This window comes from Nelumbo nucifera, chromosome 1 (assembly GCF_055504915.1).
Source record: "Nelumbo nucifera cultivar China Antique chromosome 1, China Antique-T2T, whole genome shotgun sequence".
NCBI classification, from domain to species: Eukaryota; Viridiplantae; Streptophyta; class Magnoliopsida; order Proteales; family Nelumbonaceae; genus Nelumbo; species Nelumbo nucifera.
This window is the reverse complement of record NC_142649.1, coordinates 142,999,108-143,015,726: the sequence shown is the minus strand read 5'-3', so window position 1 is coordinate 143,015,726 and position 16,619 is coordinate 142,999,108. Positions and strand designations below refer to the sequence as shown.

Sequence of the window (16,619 nt, the reverse complement as noted above, 5' to 3'; positions counted from 1 at the left end):
CCATTAGCAATGACAACATGTCTATGGTTGGTCTCAGACAATCTATTTGAAGGTTCAGGATAGGCCTCGGTCATATGATTTGTAGCATTGGAATTAATTATCCAAACGTAAGAGGGAGAAAAGCAATAACCGGAGAACTCACCAGATAGGCCGATAGTAGAAAAGCCAGATGAGATGACAGAGGATACCAGTTGTTGTATCTCTTCCTTATTCATGGAAAGAGAAGATTCTCCCTTGGCAATAGGAGTATCAGACACTTATCCTTTAGACGTCTGATAAGCTCGTGAATGATTCTTCTTCATGGGTCCCTTGGGTGGACGAATTGGGCAATCAGGAATGATATGTCTATGTTGTTTGCAATATGTGCAAACATTCTTCTTTTTGCAATGAAAGGCTATATGTCCATATCCTTTACATTCATAGTATTGAGTTTTAGAAGGATCTTTTTCACCAAATTTTTTATTCCCTCGTGCAAGATAAACAATATCAATCCCTGAATCAAGATGTTTCCCTTCTATGTTTGCAGCGGTTAGGAGTCTAGTTTCTTCCCTCAACAACTCTCCCATTGCAGAGTCTAAGTCTGGAAGAGTTCCTCTACTCAAAATATTTGACCTAATTATTTCATATTCAGGTCTTAGCCTCATGAGAAACTAGTTAACTTTCCTATTTTCAAAATGTTTCTGCAAATACTTGACACATTCAACGAGATCAAAAGGTTCAGTATCAATAAATTCATATTTAACCTAAAGATCAACAAAGCCTAAATAGTATTCTTCTAGCTTTTTGTCCCCCTGGCAATAGGCAAAGATTTTATATTCAATCTGGTATTGCCATGACATATTGGACTGATGATATACATTTTTCAAATAGGCCTACATCTCATAGGAAATCCTCAGTGTGAGGCGGTCAAAATCTAGGAGACTAACTTTCCGTTGTCTAGCTTCCATTGTGTATAGGCTTTACTATCAACCTCATCATGTTTACATATAGTCCCATTCAAGTAACCTTCAAGACCCTTTCCCTCAACATAGAAATCTAAATGGAACTTCCACATATTGTAGTTAGTTCCATCAAATTTTACAGGGAGAAAGTCAACCTTTGCAGCCATCATAAATGAGCAAAAAAACAACCCAGAATAGCAGCATTGATGCTGGTAATGCACTCAAATCAGCAATGAACTAGGCAGAAAATTACTTCAGCCGAACACAATATTCTTCAAAAAAGTAAAATGAGGGCTGAAGCATGAAATGCAAACAAATCCAAGGCAACTTCAGCAAAAACCTTTATAGAAGAATAAAAAAATCCTCCAATAAACACCACAAAATTAAGTCAACACAAACTAGGGTTCCAAGGACTGATAACAGTCGATTATGACAATAGTATGATGCACCAACCTGAAAGGAGAAGTTTTACAGATCAGCTTGAAGAGAGAACCTGATGTCTGTTGAAGTTCCTCAGTTAGAAGCATGAGAAAACCAAAGAAGACAAGTTCGAAACTACTGCTGTTGAGGGAGGAAGAAGCCTGACAGTTGAGATTCCTTAATCTGTGACTGCTCAAAACTGAACCATAAGGAGCAAAGCTGTTGCCGCCCTGGAGAAAAAACCAGAACTCCTCCAAGACTCGTCAATTCCCACTGATTTTTTGAGAGAAAAAGAAGGATCTGGGCAACACAGCCAGTCAGAAATCCTTCCAGACAAAAGCTTCTGAGAGGAACTAGGGTTAGGATTGAAGAGAACAGCCCTAACACCAGCCAAAACACCCTGAGAACAAAAACCCCTAATATGCCCAATGAATGAGAAAGAAAAGAGTAGAGATTATAGAGCAGCCTGCTCTGATACCAATGTCAACAGACCCTAAGCAGAATACAGAATTCTAGGGATGAAGAATGGATGATTCGACCCTACCCCAAGGGTCCTTTATATAGAAAGTAAAATTAAAGATATTATAGAGAGGCCCTTGTAGGGCAACACAATTTAGAATTTACAGAGAGGCCCTTGTAGGGCTGAAGTGAAAATAATAATAAATAAGAGAGAACAATACAATAAGGACTACAATAAAATGGTACATTAGGGAGTTTCTTCATAGAAGGTACAGGTGGTTGATGGGTAAGCTAAACTACCTAACCATTACTTGGCCAGATATTTCATTTGCAGTTAGTGTGGTGAGTTAGTTTATGTAGAAACCTTGGGTTCCACATTGGGATGCTTAAGGATTGCAAGGTATTTAAGGGAGCTCCTGGTCGTAGCTTGATATACAAGAGTGGAGGAAATCTTGAAATAGAGGGATACACCAATGCTGATTAGGCTGATTCTATATTTGACAGAAGGTCCACTACAGGTTATTGTACTTTTCTTGGGGGTAATTTGGTGACATGGAAAAGTAAGAAATAGACAGTTGTGGAAAGAAGCAGTGCAGAAGCTGAATACAGAGCCATGACACATACCACTTGTGAACTAGCGTGGTTGAAAAATCTTCTACAAGAGGATATTTGATTGACACTCCAATGAAGCTTTATTGTGACAACCAAGCTGCAGTCCACATCTCTTCTAATCCAGTGTTTCATGAGAAAACAAAGCATATAGAAGTTGACTCACTTTGTGAGAGAGAAGGTGCTTAGTGGAGTGATAGATACTACATATGTTAACACAGGGAAGTCAATGGGAAGACTTGTTCACCAAAGGGTCGAGTCGGGGAAGAGTGGACTACATATGTAACAAGCTGGAACTATATAATATATACTCACCAGCTTGAGGGGGAGTGTTAGTGTCGACGGTATAGGGATAGTTTAGTCTTTCTATTTATGTTTAAGCTGATGTGTAATGTTTATTTTAAGTGATGTGTCCCATACTTAAGTAGGAACATAATAGTCTTTTGTTTTATTTAATAGAAACATATAAATATAACCTGGCTGACTAGAGAGGGTGACTTTTCTCTCTTGTTCGAACCAGTTTTCTCCTTCTCCTTTCTTCTCTTCTCTCCTCTCTTCTATCTCTTCTAATCTTCCTCTAATACTATGTCTAACAGAATTATAGTGCAGGTCTGAACTTTATCACAGGACAAACTCCAAAACAGAAATATATACAAATTAGCTTGATTAAAAGATAGAGATGCAAAAATCACTTAAAATTACGGTAGTCTAAAATTAATGGAAGAAACCCATGTACTCTTGGATGGAACTAACTTTGACATAGAACTTTATGGATAGGGTTTTGATGAAAGTGAAGGCGAGTACCCAATGTTGGTCCCATAGTTTAAATCTTATGTTTAAGTTTCTTAGTCTTTTATGGGCCTTTGTTAATGGGCCTAAACCTGTTTTATGTTTTATTTATCTTTATTATGTCTAGGTGTCCCATCACTAATCAGGGGCATTCTAGTCCTTTCATGTATCTTCTTATTGTAAATATTTATATTAGCTTCTAGGGCTGGCTGAGACACGATTGTTGCCCATTCTCAGATCTGTTCTCTCCTCTTCTTCTTCCTCTTCTGCAACTGCTATCCAGCAAACATGGTATCAGAGCTCCATTCGACCTGACTGGTTACAGCTAGCTTCTCTCATCTTTCTTTTCCTTCTTTTCTACTCTCTTTCATTCTCTCTTTTTCTGATACTGTGAAGAAAGGACTGACTGTAGACAACAGCAAGGTCTGTATCTAGGGTTTCTCTTGGCTGTAGGGCCCAAGAGGAGTTTTTCTCAGAAGCTTATGCCCTACTAGTGGTTCTGCAGCAATGAGTAGCCAATCGGCTGCTAGAGAGATCTGTGTAGAACAGATCTAGTTTGAAGGACTGAGTAGACAGTCCTAGTTGGTTTCTGGGTGCTTGAACAGACCGTAGGAGTGGTCACAGTTCAGGTTCGACTTCCAGAAAGGGTGCTTTTTTCCTTCAGTCCAGAATTTCCTCTCTACTTTGTGGACACAGTCCAGGTTCGACCTCCAGAAGTAGTGTTGTTTCTTCAGTCCAGAATCTGCTCTCAGCCGTAAGTGATATTGTTTTACAGCCCATAAGTGCTTCAGTGCAGTCTTAGAGGGTGGTTTTTTGCCTTGCAACAGCTCCGGTAAGTCTGAAATCTAGTTTCTTGTGTTGAGGTTTCAGCTGTGATTTCTGTAAGAGAAGGAATATGTCCTCAATATCAGGTGAAGTGTCTTCTAAAGACAAATAGGACTGGTAGGAGGTCTTCGAACCTAGAAAACCCAAATCTGCATAGCTTGCAGATCACCAGTGTGTTGTTAGATGAATACAACTTCAGAGAATGGTCTGTTTCAGCCAAGCTTTTCATTACTTACCGGAAACTTATGGGTTATTTAGATGGACAGAAAAAAGAACCTAAAGAGGATGGTGCTAAATACTCAGTTTGGCATAAGGAAAATGCTATTGTTATGTCCTGGCTGCTTGCCTCAATGACTCCAAGAGTGGCTAGGACTGCTTAGCACTTCCCTACTGCCTCTAAGATTTGGGAGAAGGTGTCTAAAACCTATGGACAGAGAAAGAACAATGCAAGAATCTATAGGATAACCCAAGATATTGTTGCATTGAGATAAGGAGATATGTTTGTTGCAACTTTGCAACTCTAGAAGGACTGTGGGAAGAACTTGACCATCATCTTATACTTGATTGGGAAAACACTAGAGATAAGGAAAGGCATGATAAACAATTTGAAGAAGGTAGAGCTTTTAAGTTGTTGGCTGGCCTAGATCCGATGTATGAGAGCATAAGATCCCAAATCTTGGGAAGGGATGAAATTCTAGATTTACATCATGTCTACTATCTTGTAAGGAATGAAGAGGTTAGAAGGAAAGAAATACAAGTTGACACACAAGTGCAACCTATTGAGCATTCAGCCTTGATTACTTCAACCCAAAAAGGGGGCAAGCATTCAGACAAGAAGCATCTTAAGTGCTCCCATTGTGGAGGTGATAGACATTTGAAAGAGACTTGCTGGATTCTCTATCCTCATCTGAAACCAGCTGCATTAAGGAAAGACAATAAGCCTCAGAGGAGTCAAACAACAAGCGGGAATGTTGTCATAAGCAACAATAGTGAGACCCCAAAGAACACATCTACAGTTGCACCTCCTCCTATGGGACAGACTACTAATTCTCGCACATTTGGGTCCTTTGATTTCACTGCTGATGAGGTAGAAGTCCTTAGTCGGGCCATGGCTCGTCTAAGGAACAACTCCCTTGCTTCCACCTCTCTTGCCAAATCAAGTATTGTCTCTGCTCACAGTGTAACCAGTCCTATAGAGTCTAATTCGTGGATTGTTGATTCCGGTGCTACTGACTACATGACACACATGTCTTCTTATCACTTGATGTCTGGCCAAGATAAGATGAGAGTTGTTGATGGTTCCCTCTCCACCATCTCTGGGAAAGGGGAAGTTGACCTAAGCAAAGATCTCTCTCTTAAATCTGTTCTGCATGTTCCCAATCTTGCTTCAAACTTCTTATTTGTTTCTAACCTTACCAAGAATTTAAACTGTAGCATAACTTTCTTTCCTACTCATTATGTCTTTCAGGACAGATTGACGAAGAGAACGATTGGAAGCGGCCATGAGTCTGGAAGCCTCTATTATTTTGATGCAAACATCAGTTTAGCCTTACAATCATCTTCTGTCAGTGGTTGAGATAATGAGGAGTCAGTAGCCAAGTTACATTTGTGGCATGCCAGACTAGGTTATTTACCTTTTTCGTCAATGCAAGGATTGTTTCCTGAGTTGTTCAAGTTTGTTTTGAGTCAAAGTTTAGTTTGCGAAGTGTGTCAGTTGTCAAAACAATGTAGAACTCTATCCAGTTTCAAGTATTAAAATTCTAGCTTCTTTTGATTTGGTTCATTCTGATGTTGGGGCCCTTCACCTATTGTTTCTATAGATGGCTTTCGTTACTTTATCAGTTTCATTGATCATTATTAACAGTGCACTTGGATCTACTAGTTAAAAGGACATGATGAAGTACCACGGATAACCATGACATTTTGTAAAATGATTGAAACTCAATTTGGCATGAAAATTAAGCAATTCCGTTCAGATAATGCTACTGAATACTTTGAAAGCTCCTTAAATCTGTTCATGGAGGATGCAGGCATGCTACATCAGTCATCTTGTGCTAGTACGCCTCAACAGAATGGGGTTGCTGAGCGCAAAAACAAACATCTATTGGAGACAACTCGAGCCTTACTATTTCAGCACAAGGTTCCCAAGCACTATTGGTCACAAGTAGTCCTTACAACATCATATCTTGTAAATCGGATGCCATCTAGGGTGTTGGGTATGAGAACTCCTTTCTTTGTTCTTTGTCCTAACCTTCTAGATTTTCCTCTACCTCCTAGGGTCTTTGGTTGTGTGTGTTTCATTCATGTCATGGATCCTAAGAAGACTAAGTTGGATCCAAGGGCAGCAAAAGGGGTCTTTCTAGGTACTCTCCCACACAAAAAGGCTATAAGTGCTATGATCCTGTTAACAAGAAAAAATATGTCACCAAGGATGTGGTGTTTTTTGAGTCTCAGTCCTATTTCCATTCTTCCAATAATCCTCTTCAAGGGAAGACTAGTGGGATGGAAGAGTATTCCTCTTCTCCCTCCTTTTTTGTGCCTCTTTCAGCCTCGGGTCTTCCATCTTCTTCCCCTGATCCTCCTGTTTCTAGCAGCCTAAGTGAATCTAGTGAGACTCCCATTGAACCTGTTACTGCTCCTTACTACCTAGGTGAACCCAGTGGGACTCCCACTAAACCTACTACTGCTACTGGTGTTGAGTATGTGACTGATAACACCATTAGGCTGCAAAGAAATATAAGAATTCCCTACAAAAGAAGGAAAAAAGATCCTCCAACTCATGGCAACAACCAATCGGACTCGGATCAATTTGTCTCAATGATTCCAAGTAATCCTACCACTCATACTTCTAATTTGGATCTTCCCATTGCTCTTCGTAACCCTACCCGTTCTTGTACTACCCGACACCCCATTGCTGAATATGTTTCTTACTCATGTTTATCTCCTCGTTATTATTCCTTTGTGTCTACTCTTTCTTCTGTTCATGTCCCTACTAGGTACTCAGAGGCAGTGTCTGATCCAAGATGGAGAGAAGCTATGAATGAAGAAATGAAAGCCTTAATGAAGGCTAGGACTTGGGAATTAGTGGATCTACTAGAAGGGAAGAACATTGTAGGAAGTAAGTGGGTGTTCACTGTGAAGCATAAGGAGGATGGGTCCATTGAAAGATATAAGGCCAGGCTAGTGGTGAAGGGGTTTACTCAAAAGGAAGGGATTGACTACAAGGAGACTTTTGACCCAGTTGCAAAGCTTAACACAATACGGGTTCTATTGTCATTAGCTGCAAATTTCTCATGGGAGCAACATTAGCTGGACGTGAAGAACGCTTTCCTGAATGGTGATCTACATGAGGAGGTATTCATGAATCCTCCACCTGGTTATGATTTTGATGGGAAAGTTTGTAGACTGAGGAAAGCACTATATGGTCTTAAGCAATCCCCTCGAGCTTGGTTTAAAAGGCTCTGTGGGACCATGAAGAAAGTGGGGTACACTCAGAGTGGTGCAGATCATACCTTGTTCATAAGGAAACATGATAGCAAACTTACAACACTTATTGTCTATGTGGATGATATGGTGATTACCGGAAATGATCCAGAAGAGATAAGAAGATTGAAGGAGTTCTTGGCATCTGAGTTCGATATCAAAGATTTAGGTCATCTGAGATACTTCCTTGGAATTGAGGTTGCAAGGTCACAAGAGGGCATTTATATATGTCAAAGGAAGTATGTCCTTGATCTTCTGGAGGAGACATGTACGATGGGGAGTAGACCTACAGATACTCCAATAGAGAAGAATCATTGTCTACAGGAATCAATTGGAGAGGACTACCCTGATAAAAAAGGATACCAAAAGCTGGTGGGAAAATTGATTTATCTATCTCTTACTCGACCTGACATTGCTTATGCGGTGCATATTGTCAGCCAGTTCATGCACTCTCCAAAGATTTCTCATATGAAAGTAGTGGAAAGGATCCTCAAAAATTTGAAGACATGCCCGGGACAAGGAATTTTGTTCAAAAAGCACAATAAAATTGAAATTGAGGCATTTACTGATGCAGATTGGGCCGGTTCTATTGGAGATAGGAAGTCTACTTCTGGATATTGTGAAGGGATGAGAGATCCATCATATGGATGGACGAACCCTGCATGAAGGTTGGGCGAAATTTCAAAAATTTCTCTCTCTCCCATTTGGGAATCGCATTCCCTATTTTAAAAAACTGCATTTTCAATGATCAATCTTGAACCAAACCGGACCGGATCTGAAACCGAAAGGGAGGAAAGGGATATACCTGATACGAAGTAGTAGTAACTCCCAATAAAGGTGTCCACGCCCAAGGAGATAACCAAAACCCGCTTCCACTGAAGATGATACAATGTATGGTGAAGCAAGATCAGCAGGACGACTCTTCAACAAGAACCGAATTCTTCAGCAAGAATGGAGTAGAGGGCTGGTGAGCACGACTTCAGATTGCTTCTTCTACCAATAAGCAATATCAAGAACAATTCTTGATCACTCCCACAAGTGGAGATCGAACTTGGTGGGGCGGCAAGAATAGGGAAGAACTCTGCAGATTGTTGTCTTGTATCTGGTGTATTTTTCATGTCTGCCCTGCTCTCTTATTTATAGCCTTAAAGAGACAACCTCCTAATCTGATTAGGAGTTTCCTGATCAAAATCTTTATTTGGATCTAAACTCTTTAAGTGATAAGGATAATCCCTTATCTTATCTGCAGTTCAAGATTAGCTTAATCCTAATCAAATTAGGAGTTTTCTGATCCAAATCTTTATTTGGATCTGGACTCTTTAAGTGGATAAGACTTATCCTCTTATCTTTATCTACTGATCCAAACCCAGATCCACCCCTATTTAATTAACCTAATTAACCCAGTTCGAAATTGGGCTTTAGGCCCATTAAGTTTATGTGCTCACTTAACCTCTTAACCTACTGCCCAGTTGGCTCTCTTTGTATGGCGTGGGACCCAATCATTGATCTACACATCAGCCACATGGGTTCAGCTCAGCCTTTGTTACAAGGCCTGGCCGAATTCACTGTAGGAGACAGTGAACCCCTGAGTCCATCACTATGGACTCTTAATGGGCCCAACATTTACACTAAATGGTCATTGGGTCCAGCCACCTTATGAAAACCCAAGGATTGTGGGCAAATGCAAGATTAGCCCATCAAGTATTACCCTCAATGGTCTTACACTTAACCTCTCAGCCCATAATGATCAAACACTGCCCGACAAGAGAGGACCTCTCCCTCGGCTGCAAGGAACAATGCTGCACTCTCCACTCACATGGATCCCGGGAATTAAAACCTTTTGCTTACATTTTGAAACCATAATATATATATATATATATATGTATATCTCTATATAAATATATTTTGCAAAAACAAATTTCAACGGTTGAAATCAACTACCGGCAGTTTAGGTTTCCATCAGAGAGAGTGCATCCCCGATCATTCACTTTGTTCGACAAAGGGGCTGATCCTGTCACTATGATCACCCACTCAGATGAATTCTCGGATTGTCCCAACATACACAGGTTTTGACCCCCTCTAAGGATCTCACTGATTGGCATATCAAAGACAAGCCGATCCAACACCTAGTGTAGTACCATAATCGAGTCTAGGGGTCAGGTGTAACATTTTAGTTTTGCCCATCTATCTCCAAGGTCTAGGGCAATACTGTAATTTTGATCTAGTTCAGGGTTTCAAGAAAATCCACACTACATGTACTTCAGGTCTCACCTTGGTAGTTGAGACAAGCCACCCCAACCAACTTGGCGGTACATCAATGCCAGCCTTGGTAGAATAAATCTCCCCAAATCTATCTAACGGTTGTGAAGATTCTAAAGTAACACGAGTCTCATAAGTGTCCAGTTTAAGGGTATTACACAGAAACACACCACAATGACATGAATCAATTATGTACTTTATTCATTTACAATAAATGTCAAAAGATACATCAATCTGATTGGAGCTAAGGGCATAACTGTCTAACATATTGCACATTTGTTGCAGGGAATTTGGTTACATGGTGAAGTAAAAAACAGAATGTAGTAGCTAGATCAAGTTCAAAAGCAGAATATCAGGCTATGGCTCATGGTGTTGCTGAACTATTGTGGCTTAGGACTCTCCTTGGTGAGCTCGGGATAAAGGTTAAGTGTCCTCTCAAGTTGTATTATGACAAGGCTACCATCAACATTGCAAATAACCCAGTGCAACATGATAGGACTAAGCATATTAAGATTGACTGACACTTTGTTAGAGAGAGGATTGTCTCGGGTGAACTTTGCATTCCTTATACTCCTTCTGAGATGCAGGTTGCAGATGTCTTGACAAAAGGACTATCTTCAGTGAAGTTCTTAGGCTTACTTGGCAAACTAAACATGGCTGACATCCATGCTTAGCTTGAGGGGGAGTGTTGGTTTGAGTGGTTAAGTGTTAATGGGTTTAGTTTAACTCTTATGTTTAAGTTTCTTAGTCTTTTATAGGCCTTTGTTAATGGGCCTAAACCTGTTTTATGTTTTATTTATCTTTATTATGTCTAGGTGTCCCATCACTAACCAGTAGACCTGTTCATGGGCCGGGTAGCCCGACGGCCCGGCCCAGCCTGGCCTGCACCCCGGTCGGGCTTGGACATATAATTAGGCCCGCAGGCCTGACCTCGGGCTTAACACAGTAAGCCCGACTATGTTTCGGGCCGGGCTCGGGATTTGTCAAAAAAGCCCGGCCTGAGCCCGGCCTGGCCCGACTCAATATGATATATTTTATAAAATATATAATATGTATTTTATATATTATATAAAATATATAAATAATATAATATTTATTAAAATATATATTTATAATTTACTATATATATATATATATTCTTCTTTTCTTTATAATTTCAATCTATTTCTCTCTCTATTCAGCTGCTTCAACATTAATAATAATAATAATAATAGTATAGGCTAAATTTCGGGCCCGAGCCCAGGCTCGGGCTTCGGGCTTTTTATGAGGGCCGGGCTCGGGCTCGGGCCTTAAAAAAATTTGTTAATACACAGTAAAAGCCCGGCCCAAACCCGGCCCGGCCCATGAACAGGTCTACTAACCAGGGGCATTCTAGTCATTTCATGTATCTTCCTATTGTAAATATTTATATTAGCGTCTAGGGCCGGCTGAGACACTATTGCTGCCCATTACCAGATCTGTTCTCTCCTCTTCTTTTTCCTCTTCTGCAACTGCTATCCAGCAAACAAACTTTATGGATAGGGTTTTGTTGAAAGTGAAGGCGAGTACCCAATGTTGGTCCCATAGGCCAGACCAAGGTAAATTCATTCTTCCAAAAAAAAAAACAACACTTTCCAACTAATGTAAGAGGAGTCTCTGTTCTTGTACAAGGCAGGAGAATTCCACCTTTGGGTGAAAGTGGTTACTGTAATTTTGGATGTATGACCTTTTACTGTGACTTATTTTTCTGCCCTGTATTGTTGACTGAAGCTGACTTCAACTCTTATTTCCAACCTTTTCTGAAGCTTAAGGCCTCTGAACCTCCTTCATGCACCCCTCCAAAGAGAGAGAGAGAGAGAAGAGAAGACAGGGTGATATCCCAATTTTAATTTTTCTTTTCATTTTAACTAATGAAATTTTAAGGCATCCTTCCTCTCCACCTAGTACTTTCTGGGATATTTCCAAAAAAGAAGATTGATAGAGTTTAGACTATAGCTGCACACTTTAAATTTACCACAATTTAATTTCATATATTAAAAGTAGTAAACAATAGATATGTTGACAGAACAGACTTGAATATTCCCTGTTTCATGGATGGAGAATAGTAGTGAAGCAGGATTAAACAAGGAGATGAGTTACAAAAAGCACAATTTAAGGGAAACAAACAAGTTCCATCAAATACTAGATGGCATAATGTAAAAATGTCAAAGTCTCCAGGAGTAGCCAAAACATATTGATTAAAATGAATTAAAGAGATCAGCAATGGTAAAGCTGATTTTCTTACCTCCAAAGAGCATCTAACATCTTCTACGGTGGGCCAAACTATCAAGGGCTTCCCCAAACCCAGAGGCATTTTATCATCAGAAAGTCCTGATGACATTGACAATGCTAACTCAGACATCCACTTTTCATCTAGAGAACCAAGGGAAGAGAACTGCATTATAGCATTGAGGTTACTTTTCAATCTAATATATATTACCAGATCCATTCAGCATCTTGAAAGCATATAACCTTTTTTTATCAATAACCAGATCAACAAGCTTTATTAATGAAAAATCTGAGAAATGTAAAATGATCTAGTTCTAGAAACAAGGGGATCCAGATCCAAATGTTTCGAGGAAAGGCATACTAAAACACAAAATTTATCAAAGGTACATCAGCAACCACAAAGTACCTGCTCTAACTATATTATTATGGTAGTGAATCATCCCCGCAAAACTTGCTCTCCCTACTCCTCTAACTAAGCTGCTGAGAAGTATGTAATTTATTAAAGAGTTCAATCCAAGGATCATGATTTTGAAACCATACCAAGGAAGAGATTCATCAAACTGGAAAAAACTCTCACAAAATAACAGTACAATTAAACCAAGGAAATATTTTTCTGTAAACATTAATCATCTCAAAGAAAATATCAATATTTTATGGGCCACCATGGTAGCACATTAGCACTTAGGTTTGGAAGCATTTTCCCGCAACCATATGACTATCATATCCAGTGGTTGATGGACTTCTGAGCCCTGATTCATATACTTGATACAAATCCCTAATCCCTAGCCTTCCATGAGTTAATCTGGCAATGCTTCCATTCCCCATACAGATGTCCTCTCTTGCAGCGCCAGTTTATATTAATATATATAAGGCGACCATAATTAGAAGGGAAAGGACCCTTATGCCCCTACCTCAGCATAAAAAAACTGGTTTAACTAGTCCAAACGGACCCTAACTCAGCAGAATACAAACATAAGAAATAAAACTAACATTCCAACACTCCCCCTCAAGTTGGGACATGGATGTCAATCATGCCCAACTTGTCACACAAATTATTATGCCGCACATGATGAAGGCCCTTGGTGAAGATGTCTGCATGTTGTTCCTCTGAACTAACATAAGGAGTGCACACTTCTCCGTTCACAAGTTTCTCTCTAATAAAACGCTTGTCCACTTCAATATGTTTTGTTCTATCATGGAGGACTAGGTTAGCAGCAATATTGATAGAAGCTTTGTTGTCACAGTAGAATGACATAGGTTTATTAACTACAAAACCCAATTCTCCTAACAAGTTTTTTATCCCCATCATTTCAGCGACTCCATGAGACATGGTTCTGTATTCTGCCTCAACACTAGATCTAGCCACCACACTTTGCTTCTTACTTCTCCAAGTGACTAGGTTTCTTCCCACAAAAGTACAATACCCACTGGTAGATTTTCTATCATCGATTGCCCCTGCCCAATCAGCATCTATATACACCTTCACTTTCAAATGCCCATGTTTCTAGGAAAGCAAACCAGCTCCTGGGAACTTCTTGAGGTATCTAAGGATTCTTTCTGCAGCTTCAAAGTGAGTTGTCTTAAGGTTATGCATGAACTGACTAAGGACACCCACTGCATAGGCAATATCAGGTCTAGTCATAGACAAATATAAGAGTCTCCCTACGAGTCTCTGGAACTTCTTCACATCTTTCAAACACTCCCCCTGACTGTCTCCTAGTTGATGGTTGGGTTCAATGGGTGAATCATTTGGTTTCACTCCCAACTTGTCTGTATCCTCTAATAGATCTAGTACATATTTCCTTTGGGAAATAAAGATGCCCTTTTTTGAGCAGCAACTTCAATTCCAAGGAAATAATGTAAGGGGCCTAGATCTTTCACCTCAAATTGAGTGGCTAGGAATATCTTCAGCATTTGTATTTTAGTCTTCCAGTCTTTAGTGATTACTATTTCATCAACATACACAATTAAAACTGCAATTTTCCCTTCACCTTTCTTTACAAAGTATGATCTGACTGGCAGTGTTTGAATCCCATCTGTTACTGCTAAATGAAACCTACTAAACCAGGCCCAAGGTGATTGCTTCAACCCTTATAATGATTTTTTTAACTTGCACACCTTCTGCTCACTACCTTTGGCACAGAAACCTGGAGGTTGAGTCATGTAAACCTCCTCCTCTAGGTCACCATTCAAGAATGCATTCTTGATATCCAACTGATGAAGTCCCCAGTCAAGATTAGCTGCCAGTGAGAGGAGGATTCTGATCAAATTCATCTTGGCTACTGGAGCAAAGGTCTCTGCATAGTCTACTCCATACACTTGTGTAAACCCTTTGGCCACCAATCTAGCTTTGTACCTTTCTACTGAACCATCAGCTCTATGCTTTACTGTGAAAACCCACTTGCAACCCACTGGTTCCTTCCCTTCAAGAAGATCCACTAACTCCCAGGTGCCATTTTTGTGTAAGGCATTAATTTCTTCCTTCGTTGCATCTGTCCATTCAAGTTTGGATAAAGCTTCTGCCACATTATTAGGAACAGAGACACTGTCAATAGAGGAAAGGAATGCACGGTATGAAGGTGAAATATGATCATAGGACACAAAGTGAGAGATAGGATGGTAGTACAAGATTTAATACCCTTTCTCTTTGCAATAGGAACTGTTGACAGTTGTTTATGTATTCAGGTTTAGTACCATAAGGGTACTGTTGTAATTTCTCCTCTGTTTATATTGTTCGACTGTACTAGTATAAATAAATAAAATCATTCTTTCGCCCCCTATGTTCTGGAGGGCTTTCAGTCACTCGACTCAGCTCTCTTCTCTCTTCTCCTCTCCTCTCTTCACTTGCTCTTGCTCAACATGGTATCAGAGCAAGTCGTCCAGGCCTGAAGGTTGGTGTCAAGCTAACTACTATTGCATCTAGTGCTGTCTCCAATCGAACTCCTAATCTGGTGAAGTCAGTTCGACCCAGAAGTTACAGAGTCTTTTCGTCTTCCAGCCCAGAAATTGCTCCTCCTGTCTGCTCGACTGTAGAGAGACTATTGTTTGCAGTTCGTAGAGGGTGTTCTGTCTTTAGAAAGGCTAGCATCTGAAACTAAAAGAAGTATTGCTCATCTTCTGTTCGGCTGCCTATTGTTTGAGGATTCGTAGAAGGAGCTCTGGTTTACAGTCAAGGAGTTCTGGTTTACCATAAGGGAGACTATCATCTGAAACTAAAAGAGGTACTATCATCCTTGTCTGTTCGGATGCCTATTGTTTGCTGAACTGTTTGATGACTGTTCGGCTACCCTACTGTTGTTTGTTCGACTGATGAACTGTTCGGTTGCCCTACTGTTAAGCGACTGTATTCCTTAACACAGTAACTGTATTCAAACCTTTTTTTGTTGGTATTGTGGACTGTTGATGGTCTGTTTTAGCCGACTAATTGTCTGCTCAACATTAATCTTATTAATTGACTGTTCGGCTACCCTATTGATCTCCTTGACTGGTTAGCTATCAGCCCTACTAAGTGGGTCATTCAGACCTGTTCTTGTACTGCAACAGCAGTGTTCAGTTTGTTGTTTGTTCTCAGTGAAATTGTAGGTCAAAAGGACCTGTTCTTGTACTGCAACAGCAGTGTTCAGTTTGTTATTTGTTCTCAGTGAAACTGTAGGTCAGAAGGACCTGTTCTTGTACTGCAACAGCAGTGCTCTTTCTTTTGTTCTCAGTGAAACCGGTGGTCAGAAGGACCTATCTCTGAAATAGTCTTGTACGGCTGTACTTTTTTGGTTGCTGTTTCAACTTTTTATTCAGATATCATGGGCAGTGAAGATTCAGCCACATCTGGAGTTTCCTCAATGCTGAATGGAATGGGTGGGGGTGACCTATCCTTTCCTATGGCTGTTGTCCCTCTTGATGGTTTAAATTACCTGGAGTGGTCAAGAGGGATCAAATTATACATCACTGCAAGGGGGAAGATAGGCTATATTAATGAGAGGATAAAAGAACCATCCTCTGGGAGTGCTGAATATGATAGATGGAATCAGGAGAACAGTATTGTTATGTCCTGGCTCTTGGTTTCCATGCAACCTCAAATCAGGAAGAATTTCATGTGGGCTGAAACTGCGAATGAAATCTGGGAACAAGCAAAGTCTACATATTTAGAATTGCGACACTATGCCAAAATTTATCAACTGTAGGCAGCATCTTCTACTTGTAGACAAAGGGAGAGGTGTTTATCGGTCTATTACTCTGACTTAACATCTGTCTGGAAGGAGTTGGATCACTACCAGAGTGTGGATTGGAAGTGTGATGAGGATGCTAAGAAGTACAAACAGCTTGTCTCCCAGCAAAGGGTGTTTGCATTCTTACATGGTCTGAATCCTATGTATGAATCTATCAGGGTTCAGATTCTCAGCTCTAAGGATCTCCCTTCTGTTCAGGAAGTCTATGCTCTTGTACAATCTGAAGAAAGCATGAGAAATTTGATGAACAGCCCTGGTGGGGATGTTGTTGTGTTAGTTGCAAAAGGGGGTGTATCTACTGGTGTGGGATCTTCTTCCCGGAAAGGAGATCTCCAGAAAAAAACAGAAGATAAAGAAAAATTGT

General features: G+C 40.2%; 1 protein-coding gene across 3 annotated transcripts in view; it reads right to left on the bottom strand.

Moving 5' to 3' along the window:
- The window catches only part of TDP1 (tyrosyl-DNA phosphodiesterase-like protein), a 129,853-nt gene that overhangs the window by 34,775 nt on the left and 78,459 nt on the right, over positions 1–16,619 (bottom strand). For all 3 annotated transcript variants that reach the window (XM_010242623.3, XM_010242624.3, XM_088894534.1), the window contains one exon: positions 12,049–12,198. In XM_010242623.3, the coding sequence (XP_010240925.1) occupies positions 12,049–12,198 (150 nt within the window). The remainder of the gene's footprint in view (positions 1–12,048; positions 12,199–16,619) is intronic.